Source organism: Mastigoproctus giganteus, chromosome 13, assembly GCF_048544385.1.
Source record: "Mastigoproctus giganteus isolate SK-2022 chromosome 13, ASM4854438v1, whole genome shotgun sequence".
Classification (NCBI taxonomy): domain Eukaryota; kingdom Metazoa; phylum Arthropoda; class Arachnida; order Uropygi; family Thelyphonidae; genus Mastigoproctus; species Mastigoproctus giganteus.
This window is the reverse complement of record NC_143587.1, coordinates 4,515,634-4,543,256: the sequence shown is the minus strand read 5'-3', so window position 1 is coordinate 4,543,256 and position 27,623 is coordinate 4,515,634. Positions and strand designations below refer to the sequence as shown.

Genomic DNA, 27,623 nt, shown 5'->3' with positions numbered 1-27,623 from the left:
TTTCTGGCAATACACCTCTGAAGCTCTTGATAACCACCTACAAGTTGATGCAGTCTACACAGACATATCTAAGGCATTTGATAAAGTCCCGCACGAACAACTTCTGGAAAAACTTAAGCTGTATGACATCCGTGACCCTTTGCTCTCATGGCTACGCAGCTATATTACGCATCGTTCCTTGAGCGTTATCATCGATCAAGTGAACTCAGACTGTTTTATACCACTAAGCGGAGTACCACAAGGCTCTCCCTTAGGTCCTCTTCTCTTCATTGTTTTCGTAAATGATCTTCCTTCTTTCATCTACACCTCCAATGTTCAAGTTGCTCTCTATGCAGATGATCTTAAGATCTACTCAGCAGTGAAGGAGACTACCGATTCTCAACAACTTCAATGTGCTCTCAATAAATTCTCTCTGTGGCTATCTCTGAATGGCTTGTCTGCTAACCCCTCGAAGTGCAAAGTTATCTCTTTCTCATCTTGCAGATCTCCACAACTAATGAATACGGAGTATAGTATTAACTCTGTGATCATCGAAAGGTGTGACCAAGTTAACGATTTAGGGATTCTCTTTTCCAGCAGTGCTAAATTCGATGCCCATGTCCTTAAAATCACCAGCAAAGCATTCAAAACACTGGGATTCATCAAACGGAACACATACAAGTTCAAAAACTACAGATATGCGGTTATCCTTTATAAAACTATTGTACTGCCAATCCTTGAATTCAGTTCACCCATCTGGAATCCTCACACAAAGACTTTAACTAACAAAATTGAAGCAGTCCAAAAAAACTTTATCCGTTACCTTACGTACCGCAATCCTCTATTCTATCACTCAGTGTATTATGAATCGCTGTGTGATTACTTTCATCTAAGGCCTCTGTGCACTAGAAGAGTTACTGCTGACATCGCCCTCCTAGCCAAAGTAATCACTGGAATTTATGAAGCATCTGATATCCTGAGTAAAATAAACTTCAATGCTCCCTGTAGACAAGTCAGGAACCTTACACCGTTTCGCCTTGACTCTGCCAACACGGACTTAATGAAGTTCAGTCCACTGAACAGAATCAGCAAATCAGCAAATGACTCTCGTATTGACTTCTTTGACAACTCCCAATCACTGATGAACTCCATCCACAAGTTTGCCTCTTCACTTAAACTGCAAAGTGACTAGCTCACATCTAATTATTGTAGCTTATTATTTGTTATATTATTTTTCTATTCTCTAACGGATTAATTATTACTTGTTTTACCGGTAACTTAACTTAATACAATCCTCTTTTGTACATATGCTTTATTGTTTGAATTTGTATCAATGTTTATCGTCCTGTAGGATTTCACATTATTGTTATTATGTTTATTGATCTGATCTCAGATACACTGTTAATGGTTACCTGTTGTGTATCTTTTTATTAATAAAATAAAATAAAAATAAAATAAAGTATATGCAGACGACTTGAAATATTTCGTCACTTCGAATGACCAAAACACATCTTTACAATGCAACAACGAAGCAAACTCCAAAATCGCCGAGTTGCAAGAATACCTTAATTGCATGGGGCTCCGACTAAATGAACACAAGACAGCACAAATGGTTTTCACCAACAAGGTATTTAAAAACCACATATCAATACGCGTAAATGGCAGTGTGGTCAAAAAGGTCAGGACACATATTGATCTTGGTCTGAAATGGGACGAAAACCTAAACTTCACACCCCATTTCAGACATGTAAAGAAGAAAACTTACGCAGCGCTATGGACCTCCAGACAAGAACTAGTAGGTATCAGGAACCCTGACCTTGTTAAACAATATATTTTAAGATGCGTCATTCCCATCCCTCTCTACGCATCTCAGATTTGGTCTTCTGCCCCAGATGCTACCATCAAGGCTTTCCTCGGTTTAGAGTACTGGATGCTGAGATGGTTAAACAGGATCACTACGCAGCCATTTACAATCTCAAGAACCATTTTATATGCCAACTTGGATGTCACGCCTTGGTCTCACATTATTGTCACCAAGAACATCCTCACTCTTGCAAAACTACTGACCGGGAGAGTCGACTCGCCGAAAACTGACCACCTGCTGACTCGGCTCCGCATGACGCAAAGGTTGGAGAATAGAACAACATCCCTTCCAATCAGTAGCGCGCTCACACAGCTGGAAAGCCTTCGGCGATTTTTTCCTTTGAACACCATTAAGATGTTCAACGATCTACAAGCAGACCCAGAAAGGCTTTGCGCAGAGAAGAGGTACAGGACCGAAGTGTTTCAAAAGGCATTACTCCACCTATAAATGTTGAGTGATGCCGACAGAGGGAAACAAAAGAGAATGCAGGAAATGAAGAACGAACTGGTCGGGACTGTTTTTGCTCCTGATATGTTTATATTGGACGTCTTCTCTTTCTGTGAACTCGATGTAAATAGTGCTGTAGATGTGAACATTCTCTAATTCCTTGAAAAATTGTAAATTATGCTTGTGCTCTCTTTCTATCTGCCTGTCATGTAAAATAAGCCAATGATGTATAAAATATAATTAATTAGACAATGTATGATTTAGAAAATGTATAATTTAGACATTGTATAATTTATAAAGACTGATTTGTATAAATTATAAATAGATAATTATGTATATAACGTATATTTGTATATATGAATGTGCACCCCCTGGTTAATAGCTGTAAGCGGGTGTCTCTTAGGAGAAAATAAAGATAATAATAATAATAATAATAATAATAATAATAATAATTAAACCAACAGAAAATTGAATATTCCTTCGTAGAGAACCCGTGGACTGCCAGACAGAACCCGCTTCCCTCCCCCTATTCTGTTTCGGTAGCAAACCTCCGCTGCCCCGAGAAACTGCATTTAAATGACCCCATTTGGAACTGCTGTCTTTACGGCAGTCAGTGAGGGAGGCGCTCCCCACCCGCGTCACGAGAGATGGAACGCTCCCTGGCGTTTGATTTTTTTCCCCAAACGAGTGGTTCCTCGAGAGCTCGAGGCATTTGTACGCGGATAGTTGATTCGAGCGACTGTCAGCGGGTCGGCCACTCCGAATGTGCTTCGAGGGAGGCGGTGCGGAAACGCCGACGGACATGAATGCTAAACGCGAGCCGAGAGATTCCTCTTTAAAAAGGTCACAACACGAGTCGCCGGGCGTGACTAGAGTCGCCTTGCAGGTCGTTAACTTCGCGAAACGAGGAAGACAGTCGGATGTCACATCGCGCCACCTGGTGAATAGAGGACACTTCTTAAACTTTTAATGGCGGCGAGTTTCCCCCAACGGAGGGGAAACACGCAAAAGCGCGCCGGTGTACGTTTCAGGGAACGCACGCTACAATTCCAGATGCGAACAGAAGACAATCGGACTGATAAATAATTTTAATTTGCCCTCCCATACTAAACAAGGTGTTAGAATTGAGTGACAAATTCCCTCCACAGGAGTAAATGCCACGGGATTTACATAAAAAACAAATATAAACAAATAGAGATTCATTAAATTTACACTGCGTTTCTGTCCTGACAGTTCGCGTGCAACTTGCTCAGAATAACGACTACCGAAAACAATATATGTCGTCCCTGCTCTCAGAGAACGGGATCATCATTGCCGTAAAGAGGAGTTCGGATAAGACGCCACCCTGCGGAACTCCTGTATGGATTAGTCGTGATTTTATCGTTCCTCCTGTACACGGTGATCGGGCATATTTCCTCCTGACAGAACAAGTTCTGGCAAGTTTATTTATTAATATTAATTTTATACCGGATTCGCCTGGAATTCATTCTGCATTTATTCAAGTTGGAGTGGTCACGCAAAAGGAAGGTACTCCTTCAATCGGCAGAAGACAGTTTAAAGAGTTCAACGGAATTCTTTGGGTTTTGTGGAGACAACCTGCGGGAGGCGCCTCCGTAGCCAGGTGGGAAGGAGCAGCAGTGCGTAGCACGCGCTTCTTGATTAGACCGGGGTTCGAGCCCGTAACCACCAAATACGGAGGATGCGGAAAGGTCAAGGAATGACCACCGCATATCCCGGAGCAATATGGCCTTAGTTGCTAATGCTCCTAAAAAAAAAAAAAAAAAAAAAAAAACAACCTGCGGATATCGAGGTGCACACAACACGACGAAATTCGAGCAGGGGGTGGAGGAAGAAAAGAGCTAATTAGAGCAGCTTTACGAAGCCCAATATTTCCACTCTTCTCATTTGGCAAAGAAGGAGGTCATTTCGGGAAGATAATGCGACACAGATTGCCAATTTGTCATCTGTTTATTTAAATACCCCGGCCGGACTAGAAAGAGGAGAACGTCGCTGCATAATTTGTGAGCTGCGACGAGGGATCGTTTCGCTTTTATCAGAGAGAACGGCGACGTACGGGTTCGCTTCGTGCAGCTTATTCTGACAATGCAGGGTGCATTACAAAACACCGGCGCTTTCGAAAAATCCCGAAATTTGAGTCCCTCTGGGTTTATGTGCGTGAACAGACAAGAACGACCTTGTTTGTCTGAGTTTCTTCCAATGAACTTCCGCGTCTGCACGTGTCGAAATCCAGTCTGGTTTCCATCAATACCTGCTATCTAAGGGACGGCGCATCCGCTTGGACCTGGGATCCTTTTCAAAATGTTTTTTTTTTTTTTTTGTAGTTGTTGGGGCATCGGCTTCTGTGGCCATAATGCACCTCCCAAGGTTTTTGCAGTACTTTGATCCAACCCGAGGCGGGATTCGAACCCGCGACCTTTGGGTTGCCAGGCAGGCACTTTACCTACCTGGCTAGCCCGGTCGGCGAGGTATGTGATGCAAGAAAGCAAGCTAATGTAGCTTCAGCCAAAAAAAAAAAAAAAAAAAAAATCACACATCCATTCCTTCTCAAAGTTTGACCAGTTACTTCCTGCATTTATTTAAGCTATCATCTTCTACAACGACAGATGGAAGTTTGTTCCACTATTCAACTACCCGCTGGCTAAAGGCAAATTTCTACACATCTATTCTAGAACTGTCTTTCCTCAATTTGAATTTATATCACCTCAGGTTCGTAATGTGAGCAAGAGGAAGAATGCCATCAGAACTGAGCCTGCTCAATCATATCACCTCGCTGGTGCATAGTCTCCAGATGCTGCAATATTCAGGACTTAAGCCTTTCTTGTTAAGAGGACCCCTTCGTTCCCCTCACCAATCTTGTTGCCTTTCTCTGTACACGCTCAAGCAAATCTACATCCTTCCTAAAATGAGGCCTCCAGACCTGTACGCAGAACTCTAGGTGTGGCGTGACCATTGCTAGGTGTGGTCTGACCATTGCTAGGTGTGGCCTGACCATTGCCTTATATAAAAGGATGACCACCTTCTTATCCCTGGTAGAAAAATTCCTGTATATCATTGACAAGATTCTTGCAGACCGGTTGCACTGCTCAGAAAACTTCATCAATTACTCCCAAGTCTTTTTCATTTTCTACCACCCTAAGTGCAGTACCACACAGCTGGTGCATTTCTCTTGGGTTATTGCTACGTCAATGCAGTCGAAAGCGGACTGAATATCTAGGTAAACAATTGACATCTCCACCCTGTCTTGTGCAGCCTTCAAAATGCTGTTGGAGGTTGGTGATGTTGGAGTTTCGTTTCAGTGCATAATGGATAAATGGTGAATCATATGGGAGGACCTGGTTGGTTAAGATGGGAAGAAGGCACTTTTGCATAACTTTGAGGATGCATGATGCTTTCATAATTGGCCTGGACTGTGATACTGAGGTGGCTCCATGTGTTTTTTGAATTGTCCGAACTATATATTGGTTCCAGGCCGTTGGTAAACTTTGAGTTGGGAGAATTCCATTTAGGATTCCTAGAAGCGCATCTACGATGATAACACTTACATCTTAATTGTGGGATCCTATCAAATCCAAAGCATGACGTCGGTGTGATACTATTGATGAGCTTTCCTTTTGTACTAATAATGGATAGGAGGGTATTTCGCTGACAGCTGTTCTGAAGGTTCTTACAGTCCGATGCAAACTTTGGATTGTATCTTATAATGTAGTAAAGCCATGCGATTGGATTAAGTTGTTGAGGGAAACAAAATGCCCTGCCTTAAACGATGTCGTCCCTACCACGATGGTTTTATCAATGTAGGCGTTCATCGCTTTAGATTTGCTTCTGTGAAACTGAGCACGGGTTCTTGAGTATAAATCCTGTATATTGGGTCTCATGTGGCTTTAACTGGATAGATCCCATACACCCCAGGAGCCTTTCTTACGTTTAACTTCAACAATTTCTCCTTTACCGCATTCAAATCGGATTGGGAGGACCAACAACTGCTGTCTTTTTTTTATTTATTTTTATTCGTAATCGGTTGCCGGTCACCGCCAAAGCATTGCTTAGTAATAATCGACCTTTTAAATTTAGGATTTTCTTCGCGACGCCATCCTTTGTAGAAAAACCTCTGCAAGGGAAAAGCAAGTTCAGCTCATTTCTCGAACCCCCGGGGTGGTAAATAAATTGAAAAAAAAAAAAAAAAATCCTCAGCTTCGTGTAATGGATCATTATTAGAGAATTATCGGAATTCAATAGAGAAAGGAGTCTAAGCGATCTGGAGGACCAAATTGGTGTGGGAATCCCCTTGCGGGTTACTCCGCTTTCCGTATTTGCCGATGTCATTTTTGTTCGCCTCATTTCCGAAAAGATGTCAAGGGTTACCGTAAAAGGTGCGGCGGAGTTTTTTGTGAAGCGAATCCCTCCGCTCAGTCACTTATTTATCGGCTGATCGATGATCCGATCGCAAAACAACAAATTCGCGATTTGATCGATGCGGTTTCGCAATAATCAAAACTCGTGGGGGGGGACTGTTCATGTCCGCACAAAGAGAGCGGCAGGAAGCGATCTGCGCCGCCACTCACGTAAAAATAAAAGTGACGGAAGGGAAGAGTAACGAGTCGGGCTCTTCTTGAAACTCGAGGTGGATTAACTTACACGGACATTTCTGCGGAGCAAAAACGGCTCTCGTACGAAGCCGTAACATCATCGGAAAGGTGATCAGAGAGAAGTGATAACGGAAAGGAAACGCAGACAGCGGGCTCGCCGAGCCATCGCGAGATATGTTCACGTGAGCGGGCAATCTTTTCTCGATTATCGCGATAAGGGAGAGCGAAAGAAGTCTTAAAGACATTTTGAACCCCTCCGACACATCTTAAAGAGACATCGCCACCGTCCGACTGCCGCAGCCACCGTCGATTCACGGCAGCCCCGATTAAGGGATCAGGGGGAAACAAGGTCCCATCCGGCGTTGGTATTCGTCACGTGCGGATCGTTTTTATCGCCCCCCCCCTTCCGAAGAGGACCCGCGGATTAATTAGGCTTAAAGGGGTGGTGGCGGCTGATTACCAGACGAAGGGATGTCACCGTTATTGCGTTCCCTTCTCCTCGCAGGAAACGCGCTCGAAGAATGCTAAAGGCTGGCTCGCGAGCTTGAGCGGCACACTACCAGATTAGGAAGACATGTCCGGAGATTAATTGGAGCTCGGCTATTTTTGTCGCTTATTGATCGGCCGGGATGCCGGCCCTGGCAGTAGAGGATGCGACGAGGTGTGTTTACTGCGCGCATTTCCATTATTCTCCTCTTCTTCCTTCCTCCCTACATTCACGGCACCTCTGCCTTAATTATTGTTTCACAGTTTCGGGGGGGGGGGCAACTGCGTAGCCGGTTCGACCCGAATCGTCTCACGAAGTCTGAAGAAATAATTCCAGCAAACCACGTGAGTAATAATGCCCAGACCAAAAAAAAAATTGTCCGCAGTGTCAAAAGTCCTAGCTCTGTAAAATATAATGCGCGCACGGAATTTTTGATTTCCTTCGTGGTCGATGTTCCTAATAATTTTTCTACTGAGTGTACACGATTCTGTAAAATCTTTGGTAATGTGTACCGGCTGGTTCAAATATAATAAGAAGACTAATTTAATAATTTATATAATAATATTTAGCATTTAACAACCATTCGCAATTAATTAAACCAACTTAACAATTAATTCATTGACCACATGCTCTGTGTTTCTTCATCTTCAAATATTATAAATATGTTCACGTAAATATGCTTGTAAATATTGATATAATGGAACCACACCCTCTAGCCACGTGCTGTCTATGGGCGTCTCGAAAGAGAAATAAACAGATAATAATAATAATAATAATAATAATATCCCAGCCATAAATATATTTACACGCTGTTTATAATCTGCCGAAAGACCCGTTATTTGAAACAACGACCAAAATCAAAACAGTCATCGCGAATATCTCCGCTTGGTGGCGCTATGGCGAGTAACAAACAAGAACGGTCACATCCGCGTGTAACGCCACAGGTTTTACTTTCGGGCATCCCTCTTCCCCTACAGGTTACGCTGGCCGATGGATTGCATTTTCTGGCTGGTACGAATTCTAACAGTCCATTCCAACGGCTCGGTTGCCAGCCAGAGGGCGCTGTTTTGTAAAGTACTCTCTTAAGCTAATGGACGACACGAATTTTATATTTGCGGGATGAATAGCGCACTTCGTTCTCTCCATGTCGACACGCCGAGCACAGCGCCATCTGGTGGAACTATTACGAACTAGCATTTTTTCCTTATTCTATTTCATCGATTTAAAATCGAATTTAGCGTATGAATTTTGATGCATTTTCCCTCGTCCCCCCCCCCCAAACTGCTGCCGAGTTCTTGAAATAGAAGGAGAAATTTCTGGCTTGCAGGATGTGTTTAACTTATGATCGTAATTCATCACTCGCACCTCTCTTGAAGCTCCTTAACTGTGACAGTGGTAGGGCGGGGGGGGGGGGGTCAGACGACAAGCCCGATATTTTTACATTTCGCACGTTCACGAGTGCAGCGAGTATGAAAGGACTCTTTCTGCTGCTCCCGCGAGCACGAAGTTCCTTCTTTAATAGCGGCACTTAAGGAGGTTTTTCGTGCACGAGGGCGACGTGGCGGAAGTGAAGCACAAGTTGCAGAAAAATGAAATCTTCTCTACTGACGGGGACTTACTCCCTCAACATCACGCGATTTTCGTGTTTATTATTTTTTTTTTATAGCGGAACCCGATTTGCAGTTTTGTTGTTGACAACATGGCGCGAGCTAGAAGTTGAACAGCTCCACTGTCACGTGACAGCCTTTAATTGTGTCCGGACGACCGAAGAAAAGAAATCCTGTCGAGAAAAGAGGCGACAGTCCTCACTTTATAACTTTTAAGCGTTTCGTTTACACTGCGTTTCCAAAATATTAATGCCTCAATGCAGTTCACATCCGACAATTTCTATTGGAACAGAAGGCTTTCTCCCCTTTCTTTTTCTTCGGACAAAGTACAAACGCGGGTTGTACAGACAAAGCACGAGGAGCGCCTCGTGCATTGTCTGTACACCCGAGTTACGCTTATCTCGGGGGTTACGCAAGTGAAGCCAGTCCTCGATGTAATTGTAGTCCTTAAGGAAATCTAACATCGACTTTGTGGATCGGTGCCAAAGTTAAAGTCCGCGCTGCGAGAGGGACGTGAAACCGCTGGCGCTTGTAATTAATTCCCGCACCAGGTGTTCGGCGCTGTTCCGATCCCAACAGAGAGATTAAATGGGAAGAAGAGAAAGAGTTTTGCTCTGTTTTGAAACCAGGACGGTTTCGTAATCTGTCCCAGATGGCTTCGCTCCATATTTCATCTGCGAAGAGTTTTCTGCCAGTGCGGCCAGCCACCGTTTCCGTTGGCCAATCGATAATAGAGAAAGGGTTTCTCTACCAAGCAGAGCTGGCTCTCCTCTTTTGAAAATTTCGCGGATAATCGTCCCTTAAAGTGGTTGCAGTTGTGACGTACAGTTGGCGTATCTGAAACTTAAAAGATGGCTTTCGGCGCTGATCCAATGTCGACCCTCGGTCCAACAATCGAACTGTTGTGAAGAGGAGCAATTTCACGTATGAACTGTCGTACCGTCCCAGGCTCCCTTTAAGAGAATTTTCTTTGTCCAAGAAAGGTCTTTTGCTCGGAACGTTCGTCACCATCTGATCACCGAATCTTTGCAGTCGATACTTCAGAAGGGGGGCTCTCGCTACCCCCACCCACAAAGATCTGTTTATGATGATATTGATTGCAGTCAGTCGGTGCAATTGTAGCTTCTAATATCGCAACTGCAAATCCATTTAGAGGGGTTGTCAAATGTCTCGTAGTGCGACGCAGTCCCTCCTTGAATAGTGTTTAAACAACCCGAAGGATTTCATCCGCCGATTCCTAAAATAACCAGATGACAGTGTTGCCAGGCTTTTTGGAGCTCCACAAGTTTCGATTAGAAGTGTGGATGCATGTCAGCAGCAAATTTGCTGCGAACATCGATCCAAGAGGTGAGATCATTTCTGCTTATTTATTTGACCTGAACTCTTTCTTAGCTTTGCACTTTGGCTGTGTATCGGACAATGGCCTGCCGCCATAGCTGGGAAATTAATTTTTACTGCGTGCCAGGCCAATGTCCAAGGTGCCAAATGTGTATTTCAATTCTGAAAAATACAAAAGTTATAGTACACTTAAAAGCGACGCTGCTTTTACTAATGGAAATAAAATTTAACAGAGGGCCTACTGTCTGAAATTTCAGTGAAGAAAATGAGTATAATAGTACTCTTATATCCAGTTCTATAATGCAAAAGTTTTGGCAGACAATTTTACCTGGAGTGGTCAGACAAATCACAATATCAGGAAACAACGCAAAAGTGCAGCAAGTATATTATAATAGATCTATCACTACACATATATCAGGAAATCATCAAATCAGGGATGTTTCCACATTGCATTCCATTGTAACTCCAATTTCAAAGATTAAAAACCCCAAAATTAGCCAAGGATTACAGACCAATTTCCGTTAGTTGCACCCTACAGAAGGTATTTGAGAAAGCACTGCTTCTACCATCAATCAACGCTGCTTCTGTCATCGACCACAATTTGCACTCAATCATTTCAGGGAGATCGACGATAACAACCTTACTGGAAACCCTTTTTCGCATGCAGAAAAAGCAAATTGATATTATTTTTTTGGATATCTCTGCGGCCTATGACAACATCTCAGTTCCAGCCCTCACTGGGATTTTAAGGAATTATTTTAATATAAAAAGAAAGTTTTTACCTATAATAAGCAGTCTGCTTGAACAAGTAAAACTGACCGTTAAGCATCAAAAACTACAATCTTGCTTTACCATCTCTCCAGGAGTGCCACAGGCAGGAGTTCTTTCCGCTACCCTTTTTGCGGCATCACTGGAGCCATTTCTTGCTCAGAATTGCGATTTTATAACGTATGCGGGCGATGTGAAATTCTTCATCATGTCCAAAGACTAGGAATCAGCAGAAGATATTTGACAGATGGCGAATAGCAAAATCCAAGAATTTGAGAGCTATCTGGACTGCATTGGACTCCGTATTATTTTACAGAAGTCTGTCTAAATGACGTAACAAACAAGAAGAAAGAAAATGATCTCGATCTTGGTGAATGGGTCTAGTGTGGCAAAAGTGCACTCTCACCTGAGAATTATCTGGGTCTTAAGTGGTCTTAAATGGGGCTTAAGTGGGACGACAGACTCACGATTGCTCAACACTTCGCTCACATGAAGTCAAAAATATACGCTGCGTTATGAGTACTAGACAGGACTTTTAGGAATTAGGGACCCTCATTTAGTGACCAAGTACATTTTAAAGTGTGTCCTTTCGAGCCCAATGCATGTATATGCCTCAAATTTGGTCCTCAGTTCGTGACCCATGTTATAAGTCTGTCCTTGGGAACGAGTGCTCTTGAGATGGCTTAACAGAGTTGCTGGCCACCCTTTTATTATCTCAAGGTCCATCCTCTACTCAAGTCTCAGCATCACACCCTGGATGCAACGGACAATCAACAGGAATATACAATTCTCTCACAAATGCTCACAGGGAGATTGGACCCGCAAGCCCTTGATAGTATTCTAGCTAAACCGCGTGCCAAAGTTAGACATTGCAGAGTGGTAAATCTACCACTTCGCCCAATCCTCAACAATCTTTGTGGCCTACGAAGATTCTTCCCGTCAAATACAGTAAAGATATTTAATTCTCTGCAGATAGATGCAGAAAAACTCTGTGAGGACGCAACGTACCGGAAAGGGATCTTCCTGAATTCTTATTGACTTACCGAGATATTACGGTGAAGTTGCAACGTCGATCAATCACAGACAAGGTGAAACAAGCTTGTTATTTTTATTTTGGTTGTCACGTGGATGATCAGGATAAAAGGTGGGCTCCGCATATGTGCTGTATAACGTGCTATGTAAATCTGACTGAATGGATGAAGGGGAAGAATTCTAAAATGCCTTTTGCTGTTTCAGTGATCTGGCGAGAACCAACAAGTCACCTCGAAAAGTGTTATTCTTGCCTTACAAATACTAAGCGGTTTTCAAGTAAAAATATAGTTAAAATAAAATACCCCAACCTTCCGTCCGCAATATGACCAGTGCCACACATACCGGAATAGGAATAAGGATATTCCTATTCCTCTACCTAGTTGAGAAGAAATGACTATTCCGGAAGAAGAGTAAGGGTTACTATAACCCTTACCTGGGCCCTCAATGTCTGCCGATCCTAATTATAATCCTGAAAATGGCAAAACCCCACACTTAATTGAGCAAAGTGAAATTAATGATTTAGTTAGGGATTTAAATCTTTCAAAGCAACAGGCTGAGCTATTAGGAAATACTGTTCGAAAATCTGTGGTGATTTAAAAGTAATCGCTTTGTTGCTTGGACTAAGGATGATTTTACTAAGTACTGTTGTTTCCCGTGTTTATGGGACAGTTGAGTAGTAGAACATCATTATATTGTGAGGGAAAGGCCCATCAGAGAAGAATACGTTCCCGGGACTCTCAACATCAAATGCACGCCTTTAGTAAAACCTGAAATGGTGCCACTCCCTCCTTTGCACATCAAGTTGGGTCTCATGAAAAATTTTGTGAAAGTTCTGGACAAAAATAGTGAAGGTTTCGAGTACTCAAAAATACAGTTTCCAAAAATTAGTGATGCAAAGTAGGGTATATTCGTTGGCCCACAAACTAAACCGCTTTTAAAGGATGAAATCTTTGAAACTAAACTTAACGCCACTGAATTAGCTGCGTGGGAATCCTTCAGAGCTTTTAACGGGTTTTATGGAATAAAAAAGTAGAAAACTATAGAGTTGATAGAAGAATTGTTGCATAACTATCAAAAGTTAGGATGCCGAATGTCGCTGAAGATAAACTTCCTGCATTCGCATCTGGATTTATTTCCAGACAACTTGGGATCTGTCAGTGACGAACAGGGGCAACGATTCCACCAAGATGCTCACACTATGGAGCAGAGGTATCAAGGACGATGGGATCCAGCAATGATGGGTGACTATTGCTGGTTTCTGACAAGGGAGGACTATTCTGCTCATAAGAGGAAAAAAATAACTGAAAAGTAGTACGAATACTGATGCAGTCTACACAGATATCTCTAAGTCATTTGATAAAGTCCCGCACAAACAACTTCTGGAAAAACGTAAGCTATATGGTATCCGTGACCCTTTGCTCTCATGGCTACGTAGCTATATTACGCATCGTTCCTTGAGCGTTATCATCAATCAAGTGAACTCAGACTGTTTAATAGCACTAAGTAGAGTACCACAAAGCTCCCCCTTAGGTCCTCTTCTCTTCATTGTTTTCGCAAATGATCTTCCTTCTTTCATCTACACCTGCAATGTTCAAGTTGTTCTTTATGTAGATGATCTTAAGATCTACTCAGCAGTGAAGGAGATTACCGATTCTCAACAGCTTCAATGTGCTCTCAATAAATTCTCTCTGTGGCCATCTCTGAATGGCTTGTCTGCTAACCCCTCGAAGTGCAAAGTAATCTCTTTCTCATCCGGCAGATCTCTACAACTAATAAATACGGAGTACACTGTTAACTCTGTGATCATCGAAAGGTGTTACCAAGTTAACGACTTGGGGATTCTCTTTTCCAGCAGTGCTAAATTCGATGCTCATGTCCTTAAAATCACCAGCAAAGCATTCAAAACACTGAGATTCATCAAACGGAACACATACAAGTTCAAAAACTACAGATATGCGGTTATCCTTTATAAAACTATTGTTCTGCTAATCCTTGAATTCGGTTCACCCATCTAGAATCCTCACTCAAAAGACTTTAATTAACAAAATTGAAGCAGTCCAAAGAAATTTTGTCCTTTACCTTACGTTCCTTAATCCTTTTATTTTATTTTTATTTTTTATTTTATTTTATTTTATTTTATTAATAAAAAGATACACAACAGGTAACCATTAACAGTGTATCTGAGATCAGATCAATAAACATGATAACAATAATGTGAAATCCTACAGGACGATAAACATTGATACAAATTCAAACAATAAAAGCATATGTACAAAAGAGGATTGTATTAAGTTAAGTTACCGGTAAAACAAGTAATAATTAATCCGTTAGAGAATAGAAAAATAATATAACAAATAATAATAAACTACAATAATTAGATGTGAGCTAGTCACTTTGCAGTTTAAGTGAAGAGGCAAACTTGTGGATGGAGTTCATCAGTGATTGGGAGTTGTCAAAGAAGTCAATGCGAGAGTCATTTGCTGATTTGCTGATTCTGTTCAGTGGACTGAACTTCATTAAGTCCGTGTTGGCAGAGTCAAGGCGAAACGGTGTAAGGTTCCTGACTTGTCTACAGGGAGCATTGAAGTTTATTTTACTCAGGATATCAGATGCTTCATAAATTCCAGTGATTACTTTGGCTAGGAGGGCGATGTCAGCAGTAACTCTTCTAGTGCACAGAGGCCTTAGATGAAAGTAATCACATAGCGATTCATAATACACTGAGTGATAGAATAGAGGATTGCGGTACGTAAGGTAACGGATAAAGTTTTTTTGGACTGCTTCAATTTTGTTAGTTAAAGTCTTTGTGTGAGGATTCCAGATGGGTGAACTGAATTCAAGGATTGGCAGTACAATAGTTTTATAAAGTATAACCGCATATCTGTAGTTTTTGAACTTGTATGTGTTCCGTTTGATGAATCCCAGTGTTTTGAATGCTTTGCTGGTGATTTTAAGGACATGGGCATCGAATTTAGCACTGCTGGAAAAGAGAATCCCTAAGTCGTTAACTTGGTCACACCTTTCGATGATCACAGAGTTAATACTATACTCCGTATTCATTAGTTGTGGAGATCTGCAAGATGAGAAAGAGATAACTTTGCACTTCGAGGGGTTAGCAGACAAGCCATTCAGAGATAGCCATAGAGAGAATTTATTGAGAGCACATTGAAGTTGTTGAGAATCGGTAGTCTCCTTCACTGCTGAGTAGATCTTAAGATCATCTGCATAGAGAGCAACTTGAACATTGGAGGTGTAGATGAAAGAAGGAAGATCATTTACGAAAACAATGAAGAGAAGAGGACCTAAGGGAGAGCCTTGTGGTACTCCGCTTAGTGGTATAAAACAGTCTGAGTTCACTTGATCGATGATAACGCTCAAGGAACGATGCGTAATATAGCTGCGTAGCCATGAGAGCAAAGGGTCACGGATGCCATACAGCTTAAGTTTTTCCAGAAGTTGTTCGTGCGGGACTTTATCAAATGCCTTAGATATGTCTGTGTAGACTGCATCAAAGCCCCGATTCCATAAAGAGAATGTTTCTTGTGGAACACAATGTCCGCATCGAAGTAAAACAGCTTAAAACTAGGCAAACTGGCTACGCCTCATTTCTAGTAAGATGTTCACCCACTGCCTACGAAAAAGTTCTGGATCCCGACTTCTGGCCTCCAGGCATACTTATCAGACCTTTCTCGGACGAAAAAAGGCCATCCCCTCAGCAATCCCTGCTTACTCGTCCGCTACAATAGCAATCATCTATTCCAAAAAACCTCCATACATGCCACACAATCAGGGTCTTCTCGCAAAATGTGCGCAGCATTGTTAACAAATTGGCCCCTCTGCAATCTCTCCTCCTGCTCGACGAATATGATTTCATCTGTATCCAGGAAACTTGGCTTAACCATGGAAGACAACTCACCCACTTGGCCACTCCTCACCATTACAAAAATGTTTGCAACGGCAGGGACCTCAAACGTGGAGGTGGCGTCTCCATCATTTACAAAGACATCCATCACCTTGTGTGTGCACAACTCAGCGACTCCCCTGCATTTGAAGCCATTTCTGCAATTTTTACAGTTAAAGAAGTGAGAACTCAAGTTGTAGCGGTATATTTACCTCCTGACCATAATCCCGACACAAGGGATGAGCTAACTACCTGGATTATAACCCACCTCAAGCCTCACATGCTCACCTTTGTTTTAGGAGATTTCAACATGCCTTCCCCAAGACACGAAGCTGCTTTGAAGGACGTCGTACGCTCCTTCTCATCTCTAGGCCTTAGACTAACCCATACGCAACCTACAAGACGACATCAAAACCTAGACCTCTTATTTCATAACCTTGACCATCTTACTCTCACAACGCCGATTTTTAAGTTTGCATCAGATCACCTCCCAATTTCCTTTGATAGTGAATGTCTATGTTCTCCCCGACAACTTGAACAGCATGACCATAAAGAATCCCAACTCAAGATCTTCTCATTAAAATATATGCAACCTCAAATCATCCTACAAAGACTAAAAGCTACAGACTGGAAAAAAATTGCTGCTAGCCATCCTGATCAAACGCTTACCAATTTAGCAAACTTGTTAAAAGACATCGCCTGTGAAGGGGCCTCCAAATCTGTACGCCTGTCTCCCAGGACCAAGAACTGGTTTACCAGCGACGCAAAACTCGCCTTCATCATGAAACAGAAACTATACAGGAAATGGCAAAAAACACGGGATCTAGCCGACTACCAACTCTATAAAAAACATCGGGCACGCTTCCTACGCATTCGGAGGAAGGCGCAGAATGACTGGATTGCACACAGAATGAAACTTGGGAAAAGAATCTTCACCAACAAGAATCAACAGTCCCCCATGTCCACTGACACCTTCCTTGCATGGGCTAACTCGCTCGCACCTAAGCCCCTATCTGCCCCAAACCCCTTTATTCGGGTTAATCCACCAGCTAACCAGACATCACTGGATAAAATAGCCATCACAAAGGAACGCCTTACTGAGGTCATCAACAGTCTTCCCAACAAGTCTACCACTGGCCCGGATGGATTCCCTATTTTCATGGTTAAACTGTGCAGTGTATATATCATTGATCTCTTGCTTGATGCATTCAATTCCGTCCTCGTAACAGGAGTTTACCCTGCTATCTGGAACACATATTATGTTTCTCCAGTTCCAAAAAAGTCTAACCCAAAATTGCCTAATGACTACAGACCAATTTCTGTAGGATGCACTTTTCTCAAAATCTTGGAAAGAGCCATACTTCCTGCTCTCATCCATCACATGTTCGGCCACAAACCTCCATACCTCCATAGTGTACTACCTGGACGTTCCACGATCACCAACCTCTTGGACACACTGTTCAGAATTGAAAGTACCTTAAGCAACAAAGAGCAGCTGGATATTGTGTTTCTCGACATTAAGGCGGCCTTTGACAATCTGTCCACCCATGCATTATGTACCATACTGTGCAACTATTTCAAAATCTCTGGCAACATCTTAGTTCTCCTTAGGAAACTCCTTCAGTCCAGGATCCTATGGATCAGAAATCAAAACCATAATCACCACATTCTCTGCTCCAGAGGGCTCCCCCAAGGGGGCGTTCTCTCTGCCGCCCTCTTCGCCGCATCTTTAGAACCCTTCCTATCAAACCGTACTAATTTTACCACCTACGTAGATGATATTAAGTTCTTCGTCATCACAAAATGCCCCCAGTCTCTCCAGTCTATTACTGTGAGCTCCAACCGACAGCTACATGAACTGGAAAACTACCTTCATGCGATTGGGCTCTCCATTAATAAAGAGAAAACTGCACAACTCTCTATCACTAAGAAGAAAAATACCAACGAGGTGGACATCATTATTGCGAATTCTCCAGTTAAAAAAGTCACCCAACATAAAGATTTGGGTATCATCTGGGACAAAGACCTCACCTTCTTGCCTCACTTTAATGCCACTCGAACGAAAACATATTCGGCTTTATGGGCAGTAAAACAAGAGATCTCCAACTTCCATAACCCGGACCTTATCATCAAATACATTCTTCGTTGTATTTTCCCAATTCCATTATATGCCTCGACTATATGGTCCTCAGCACCCTCATCATACCAAGCCAGGTTCCTCTCCCTGGAATTCTGGATCTTGAAATGGCTAAATAGGGTTGCTGGGCTAACACCTACAATCTCAAAATCTGTTCTGGTCACCAATCTTAATACGCTTCCTTGGAGATATCACATCATCTCTAGGAACCTTCTTACCCTCTCTCAGCTTCTATCTGGAAAACTGAAGTCACCCGATATTTGGGATATCATCGCCAGACCGTCCGACAGTAGAAGATGCCAGTCCAACACCTCCCCATACAGGTCGAAGCTGCGTAGCATGTCCTCCTTGGACAACATGTTTCCACACAACTCCTTCCAAATATTTAACAGATTAGCCATAGACGCTGAGAAACTTTGCAAGGACAGAACCTACAGATCTTCCATTCTTGCAGACATGTATGCCTTAGTCAAGCTCTAGGTGGACTCTCTGTGATACCGCAATATCCACGCTTCGATGTATCCGGATGCACTTTTATTTGTTGTAACTTTATGTTTTTGTACTTGTTGTAACTTTATGTTTTTGTACTTGTTGTAACTTTATGTTTTTGTACTTGTTGTAACTTTATGTTTTTGTATCTTCACCAGTGGCTGTTTAAGGCCGTATATTGTATCTGGCTCTGTATGCAATGCATATGTCTGTATTTTATGTTTTTTCTCTGTATATAACTCATGTCCTCTAGCTGCATAGCTGTAAAAGGACAGTTCTTCGGAAATAAATTGATATTAATAATAATAATAATAATAACTTGTAGGTGGTTATCAAGAGCTTCAGAGGTGTATTGCCAGAAAGGAAGTAAATTTGTGACTACTGACTTGCCACTGCAGAAACCATGTTGATTCTGATCGATAAAAGGCTTGAAGAATTCGAAGAGATGTTTGTGCACTGCTGTGTCGAAGAGTTTAGCCAGGCTGTTTTGCAAGGTTATGGGTCTGTAATCGCATACGTCATTTTTATCACCTTTTTTGAAAATAGGAACTATATTGACCTGCTTAAAGTGATTAGGATACTTCCCCAGCCTGAGAGACAGGTTGAAGATCCGCAGTATGAGGGGTTTCAATGTAGTGACAGTCCTTTTCCAAAATAGGCCTGGAATGTCATCTGGGCCTCTAGTATAGTCATTTTTCATGCTTTTTAATGCCGAGTTTAAATCTTCATCAGTGATAAAGAGATTAATGAGGATATCATCTTTAACAGGTGTGAAGTCAGGAAATGAGGCAGGTCTCAATGTATCATTTGTTTGAATTCTAGAAAAGTGTTTGGCAAACTCTTGAGCAATACTGAATTCGTCAGATAAGAGAATTCCATCTGCGTTTCGGAGTTGTAACTTTCTACTGGTTATATTCTTATGCTTCATGAAATTCCAGAATGGTTTGATATCTCTGTGAGTAAGCAGACTATCCTGAACTGACTCTGTATACATGTTGTAGGAGTTTAATATGAGAGTTTTCACTTCTTTGCGGAGTTGGCTGAATATTTCATAGTATTGACTGTCACCTGTTTGCTTATATTTGTTTCTGTAGAATTCTTTGGATTTAATTTTACGTATTAGTTCACTATTATACCAGTGCGGGTAGGTAGAGCGTGCGGTAAGATGGGATTGAGGAACAATGTCAGATATAACTGAATGGACACAGTTAATCAGGTTGTTGGTGAGCACATCGATGTCATCCATAGCGTCAGCGAGCTGCTTGTCTACGTTTCTTAGAGCTAGGTTGAGCAGAGGCCAGTCAGCCTTTCTGAAATTGAATCGAGGAGTACGGGAGCTGCATTTGAAGTTATGAGAAGTCACTGTGATGTCAAAAGTAATTGGTGAATGATCCGAGTGAAATATGGGGTTGTCGGTGTGAACATCTATATGAGTAGAGGAAAATATTAGGTCGAGGTAGGCATTTTCTCTGGTTGGAAAGTTGCAAATTTGTTCCAGACCATAGCTGTGAAGCATATTAAAGAGAGCCCTAGTCTGCAGTGATGGAGAAGAAGATTCTAAATTGGCCATTTGACAGTTAAAGTCACCCAAAACCATTGCTATGTCGGCAGATTGAATTAGTGGGAAGATTGATTCCAGCGAACTTTCTAAGTACTGGAGGTCTATATTAGTTAAGGGAGGTGGAAAATAAAGCAATACTATTAAAACCTTTAACTTGCCAAGATGAAGAAGGCAGTATACTGATTCAATATTTGTGAAATTTGATGCAGTTTCACAGAGTATATGGTTAGAATGTATAATAGCTACTCCGCCTCCACGAGATCCTCTGTCCTTTCTATGGATTGTATATTGTCCATCTATAATCTCCTGATCATCAATATTTATGGAGAGCCAGGTTTCAGTGAGCAGGTAAATGTCGTAAATATGTGAGCCTTGGATTGCTCTGAAGTGGTTTAGGTTGCTAATTATACTCCTGCAATTCTGAAGGTAAACACTGAACAGTTGGGATCTGGGGATTCTATGACGAGAGGAGAACGTAGTATGTGTAGATAGCAGGGTATCTGATTGCTATGCCGGTGGAGAGGAGATTTTGGACTCCCTTGATGGTCTGTCCGTGAAGCGTTTTACTAGAGCCCCTGATAAAAGGGATCTTAGATTCAACACTTTTTCTGTTTGTGATGGAAGGCATGTTATTATAAAAGATGAGTAGGCGGGACATCGTGTCTTCAGAGAACGGACATCTACTCCGAAACCATATTCTTCTTTAATTAGGTTGATAAGATCTTCAGATTTAGTGGAGGGTCCAAGTCTAGAAAGAAAAATTCGGTCTTTTGTGGGAATAATTGTGATATTATACTTGTGTTTGAGTAACTGAGATTTTTCTGCAGTAGTTACATTTTGTGTTTGATGAGTTATGGCTGGAAGCTTGGAGAAAGTACCTTGAGATATAGATGCTTTAATATTTTCTGACGGTTTGTTCTGTTTTGATCTTTGGTGCGATATTTGAGACTGGCAATCAGAAACAGGTTTACTCACTGTGGCGGCAGATCTACAGACAGGTTTGCAGACCTCATTAGATGTGGCAGCAGTTATTTTTGCATATGTTGCCTTAACTGATGTTGAAGAGGATTCCGCTTGGTGACTCTGAGCTTGTGAAATAGAAGTACAGACAGAACTGTTCCGCAGAGGAGAGTAGGTGGGAGGAGTGGTTCTATTTACATCAGAAGAATCATCTAACAGAGTCTGTTTGGCAATAAATTGCTCAGTTGAATGACTTGAATCATGAATGTTAGCAGGCTTGGGCAAGTTAATATTTGCAGCAGTAGAACTATTGAGGCCGGTGGAAGGTGAAGATCTGGTCTCAGTACTGAGGGCATCGTCAGTTAATGAAGAATTCGTATTCACTTTGAGCCCATTGGTGTCGAGAGTAGGTTCAGAATTCTTCCTAGCTTCCCTTAAGTGGCAAGACATAACTGATGTGAGATTTTTAATTTGGGCGTTAATGTCAGAAATTTCAGCCTGTTGATTAGCTAATATTGTTTTTATACCACAAATCTCCGTGTATAGCTCGCTGTTTCCTTCATTGAGTGTATTAGAATCCAGGAGAATTTCAGAGTTTGCAGTATGAGGTGCACTGATTAGATGAGTTTGAATGAGAATTTTCTGCATAGTGTTAAAGAGTAGTTCCTGGAATTCAGTTGATTGCAGAATACCAAAGGTTGGATTCAGAGTTTCCGTAGGGAAGGAGTTAGCGCTGAGATCTTCTGACAGCACAGATGTTTGAGTTGATGCATCTGAGATTTGATGCGACAACAAAGAAGGATTAGAGGCTTCATCCATGTACGATTCAGAGTCGGTATTTCTAGTTATTGGCATGATATTTGTCTCAAATGTACTAGAGTACGGCATTTCAACTTTGTTAGCCGAAGAGGAGGAAAGTGACTCAGGTTCCGTGCTGTTTGGCGTTGCAACAGTTATAGGGCTTTTCTGAGAATTTCTGAGTCGACATCTATCACAACAGAATGATTTCCGCCGACTTTTATTTAATTTTTTCAGGTCAGAATGTGTACAGTCATTGCATATTAATTGTTTGCACTCAATACATTGGACAATGGGGTCAGAGCTGGTCCCACAGATCGTGCAGACGTTAGAATTTTGACAGGAGGTAGTATTTGTCATATTGAATTCAGTTACTGTAGTTTTACTAGATAATTTAATATCACCACAGTTGTGGTTTAGCAAGCAATAGGCACTGTGACCAGCCGGTCGCCTTAGTTGCCCTGCAGTGAAATCCACAGGGAGCAGGGGACTAAGTAGGGAGGGAAGAACAGAGCGGCTAGGCAAAACTCTAATGCCTGGTCAAGGTCAAGTGTCTGTTGGACACATGTATAAGTTGAACTACAAGATAATGGCTGAAAGCGCTTGTATGGAGTAGCGGAATGAACATGCAGAAATTCATTTAATACTTATCTGTTGTCCGTTCAAATAATACAGTACTTGCACCTGGCAGTCCAAGGGCCTATCCTTATGTGGTGGCACTAATAGGAACTTAATACTTTAAATAAAAAACACACAAAACAAGAAAAGTTTACGGAGCATATCATACAGACAGCCGGACACAATCATCCCCCTTATCACTCAGTGTAGTATGTATCACTGTGTGATGACTTTCATCTGAGGCCTCTGTGCACTAGAAGAGTTCTTGCTGACTCACCCTTCTAGCCAAAGTAATCACTGGATCTAATGAAGCATCTTATATCCTTAGTAAAATAAACTTCAATGCTCCTTGTAGACAAGTCAGGAACCTTACACCGTTTCGCCTTGACTCTGCCACCACGGACTTTATGAAGTTCAGTCCACTGAACAGAATCAGCAAATCAGCAAATGACTCTCTCATCGACTTTGACAACTCCCAATCACTGATGAACTCCATCCACAAATTTGCCTCTTCACTTCAAATGCAAAATGACTAGCTCTGATCTAATTATTGTAATCTATTATTATTGCTGTTAAATGCCTTAAACTATAAGAAATATTGTTTTATTATTTTTGTATTCTCTGACTAATTAATTTATTACTTGTTTTAGCGGTAACTTAACTTAATGCAATCCTCTTTTGTACATATGGTTTTAATGTTTGAATCTATATCAATGTTTATCTTCCTGTTGAATTCCTTATTATAGTTATTATGTTTATTGTTCTGATCTCATATACACTGTTAACGGTTACCTGTTGTGTACCTTGTTATTAATAAATAAAAAAAAATTCCTATTTTTGCCTCCACTTTTGTGGGGTCAGTTGCGTACTTAAATCCAAATAGGTGTTTTAAAATTTAAATACTGTATGTTATTTTTTATCTATTTGGAATGTTTACTGGTTATCATTTCTATTTAAAGCAATTAATTAATTTACAAGAAGTGTAGTCAAGTGCATTTAGGTTAGTAAAAATTCACAATTTTTGGAAAAAATGAGCACGATGCCATAACATGAAACCGCGACGTCTACGAACTTCCTACTGTCATTTTCGTTTTCACTGCATGCGCAAGCAATTTATTTAAAATCACTTGATTTCGTTCATGTTGTCGAAAAAAAGTTTAAAATTGTTGGCTAGTGTAATCATAGAAGGAATGAAAAGTGAAGCGACTTGCTGATTATAACCACAGCGCGTTGTACACGCGCCCTCCAAATACTGGCTGGCACCCTATCGCTGGATCCTGAAACTGCATGCAGATGACTATCGATCGAAAGACAAATCGGGCATAACCCTTCATCTAGGCAACCCCACATTTCAAAAGAAAGAAAGAAATGAAGGTTGCCAACAAACACATTGGGAACGGTCCACGAAACGGGAGGTCACTAAAAACTTTCTACCGCACTAAAAATGCACTAAAAATCCACAATTTTTGGGAAAAAAATTGTGAATTTTTATAAATTGTAAAAATTATGAACAATTATAGAACAGGTGGCTCTGTTCTATGATTGGTCATAATGCTACTTTTTTTTTTTATTATTCTCATTTTTGCTTATTATGTTGTTATTCCTTTTACGTGAAGAGTGTTGTGTACAGCAATGTGCATTCTGTATGCAATAAAGAGTTCTTCTGGTACGCCTCGACTTTATTTCTGACAGGGACGGCTCCTCCAAGGCTAAATTAATCGCTTTGGATCGACCGACGAGTGTAAATGAGGACGGGGGACATTTACTATGGTAGGACAAATAAAGATTATTTATTTATTTATTTATTTATCTGCTCTCTAAATGCTCAAATTTCAATAATCGAAGAAGCCTCTTGATTAGTAAAATTGGCCCTCTAGGGACGTGAATAGTTGCTTATAAATGAAGAAATATTTGATTCACCTGGTTTTCGCAGTCAGAATTTGAAATAAAACAGCGAGTCATTAATCGGATAATCGCAGCCGAAGAGTTCTTCTTCTTCTTCTTCTTCTTCGTGTAAAATCCCAGGAGCCAGCTCAGACCAGACGAGATCTCGGATTTGACGCTTCCTGATTCTAATCTCCGGGCTTCTTCTTGATGGGGCCCATGGACTTCGTACACATTGATTTGAATGCTGACATCACGCTGTGGGATTAATGCTTAGGGCAATATGGGATTACCAAATCGTGGCTGCTGACGTCATATTTTGGCATGACGTGGGAATTTTTGCACACACCAGAGGGATGGCCAGCTGGCTTAGCGAACCCAGCATTCCATTGAGGGAACCTTTCCCCACCTCCGTGCCGCATGACAGAAAACACTAGCAATCCCTTAATGCCAATCAGGATCCATTCTTCGGTTTGTTTACCGACTGTACAATATTTATGGTTTATAATCACAACAGAATGGATTTGTGGATCCTTTGGGGCGTTCGCCAACGAGCCCTGTTCAATCGAATCGAGGGCCCTTGTTTAGAGAGGAACGCATTAAGATGTTTTTCGACCCGGTACTGGCCAATAGCCAAGAATATGCGAGCCAAGAATATGCGAGCCAAGAATGGCTGTTAAAAGAAGTGAGAAATATTTATGGAGGGCTCCGCAAATACGGAGTCAATAAACGCTACTCGTAAACACAGCTGCAACTCATGGGTCAACAGGACATCAAACGCGAACAAAAAACTACAATCTCGGCAGACATAATTGGAGCATGCGCAGTACTACTCCTCTGGTCGCAGCAAAAGAGTACTGCGCATGCCTAGATTTTTGTTGCTCGTCTCTTCGTTGTTATCCCATTGCCGTACTTGCTGTCTCTTTTCTGGCCACCAGATGGCAGCAGGATTACCGTGATTCATGACGGACGGAAATGTCGAAAGATTTTCTCGAAAAAAGTCGTTTTTCTCCATTACACACTGACACAAAGCAGCTGTGCTCGGCTGTCTCATTTAATAAGAACTTAATCCAATTTCTAAGAAAGCCACTCACCTTCGTGTCCTCCCTCACGTTCAGGTAGATCGGTGCCACTCCGGCGAGGTAGGGGGAGAATTTCTGGGGGAAGATGCTCTTCAAGACGACCAGGTTCACTGCAAACAAACAAAACGAGGTGTTTCATTAAATGCGCAAAAGTTCTGGGAACATCGCCGCAATCCGCAATCGCTAGCGGCACGCCAACTCCCCCGAGGGGGGTATTCGCTGCAGTCGTAAACGATCGCCACGACAGATTTCTATTTGCGTAGTACCCGGTTTAATTCTTCGTTCAACGAACGGCTGAAATTTTAAGTTTCCTTCTCGGAGAGAGCCCTGGGACCTCGCTGCGCACGCGTCACAAGGTTTGCTTACTCGTGGGGGACGCTTCTGCTGCCTCGAAGGTGGAAACTGAAGCGTAGAAAACAACCCTCGAGACGACGCAAAGTTTACATCAAAAGGAAGAGTCGGGTTTTATTGGATCGCGCGAAATGCTGCGAATTCCTCGAAGGATTTCTGTCCACGCGTTTGACATTCCGACCCACAAGTAGAAGCGGCAGAAATATCCCCCCCTCCCCCAGCACACACCGAGAAACCCACGATGCATACGCCGAATGAATTACAGCGAACACTTTGACGCCGCCATCTGAACGCGTTCTGGTTGCCGTGGCAACCGAACAATCTTTATTTTAACCTAAAGCGTATTGCAGTGATCACGAGCGCATCCCGGGAAAGTTCTCCCCCCCCTGCCATTTGAAGCCAACAGTCGCGAGTTCAAAGAGCCGTAAAATGTACATTACGAGAAAAAAAAAAAAAAATCTGTACGTTGACGTTTCAAGGATCTCTATACATCTTCCTCTTCAGAGTGGTTTTTATTCTTGGCTATTTTGAGCCAGCACTGTGAGTCCTAAATGTTTCTAATAAATGTTTCTCTTAAAAAAAAATTAATAAATAAAAATAAAATAAACTCTTTTAACTAGTTTATATATTTAGGAGTCAAAATACGAGTTTTGATATTTATATATCAAAACGTACGCTGGCTGAATAAAAAATATGGAAACTTTATTCTTTCAATAAAGTAACGAAATATCAGATTATACAAATTAAAAAACAAAAAAAAAAAAAAGAGAGAAAAAAGGGTGACCTCTCGCTGTAATGAAGCGCTAGTGGCTCCCTCTTCAAATGCTAGTGGTGATTTCGAATTAATCGAACTGTTTCTATTTTAAGATCCGTTATTCGACGCTACTTGTGGCCATCTTGGTTATGGAATTACGCACGCGTGCGGACTGCGAGATCCGCGACTTCATCATCACGTGATATTCAAAGGGGTGTCAGGGAGGGGATCGTTGTGTGTCCCTTGCACGGCCTGCGATCCTTCCTGACGTAATGGAGACGGATGCGAGAGGAGGTCACTTGTCACAATCACTGTCATTTGGCCGTTTTTTCTCCGCCTGTTCTTCTGCGAAAAGTGACACAAACAGACGCCACCATGACTGCGCGTGAAATATGATGCGATGCGCTTTCCCCTCGAGGGTTCTGTCGAGCCCGAAAGAGCCGAATCTGTGGCCTTTTGCCGATGCTGCTCTCATTTCGAGTTTCAACCGATAGGGGGCGGCATTGTGACCGCGTTGTTCTTCTCTCGGTTGGCTGATATAATCAAGGCGTCCCCGTAGCGCGAGACGGAATAGAAACGTTATCTATAGATTACTCGCGTTCGCCCAAAGACTTCGAGTGTGAGATGATCGTTGGCGAAGAGACAGAGAAGCGGTCGGGCCAATGGAAATTTGCTTTTCTCCAACGTAGCTCGAGCTTAGTTGTACTCACGCGATGATGCAGTCCCATTAGAGGACTCATTCCCGTTTGTCCTCCCCCCCCCTTCCATCCGATCTTTCGGATTAGGAGAAATGTTCGAATTCGCAACGTCCGCCTGTGCGAAATCAATCTTTCACGACGTCTCGAATAACCTTCCAATTAGCTCGGAGTTGTTCAGTTTCCACGAGTGGGAGGGAGGCCTTTTGTTTTCTGGCCGCGCTTCTCTCCCGCGAGAGCCTCGTCGGGTCCTGCATCAACGTC

At 42.0% G+C, this 27,623-nt stretch overlaps 1 protein-coding gene across 1 annotated transcript in view; it reads right to left on the bottom strand.

Moving 5' to 3' along the window:
• The window catches only part of LOC150075725 (fasciclin-1-like), a 315,668-nt gene that overhangs the window by 92,530 nt on the left and 195,515 nt on the right, over nt 1-27,623 (bottom strand). Inside the window, exon 3 of the mRNA XM_090388130.1 lies at nt 25,572-25,669. Coding sequence (XP_090244256.1) covers nt 25,572-25,669 — 98 coding nt within the window. The remainder of the gene's footprint in view (nt 1-25,571; nt 25,670-27,623) is intronic.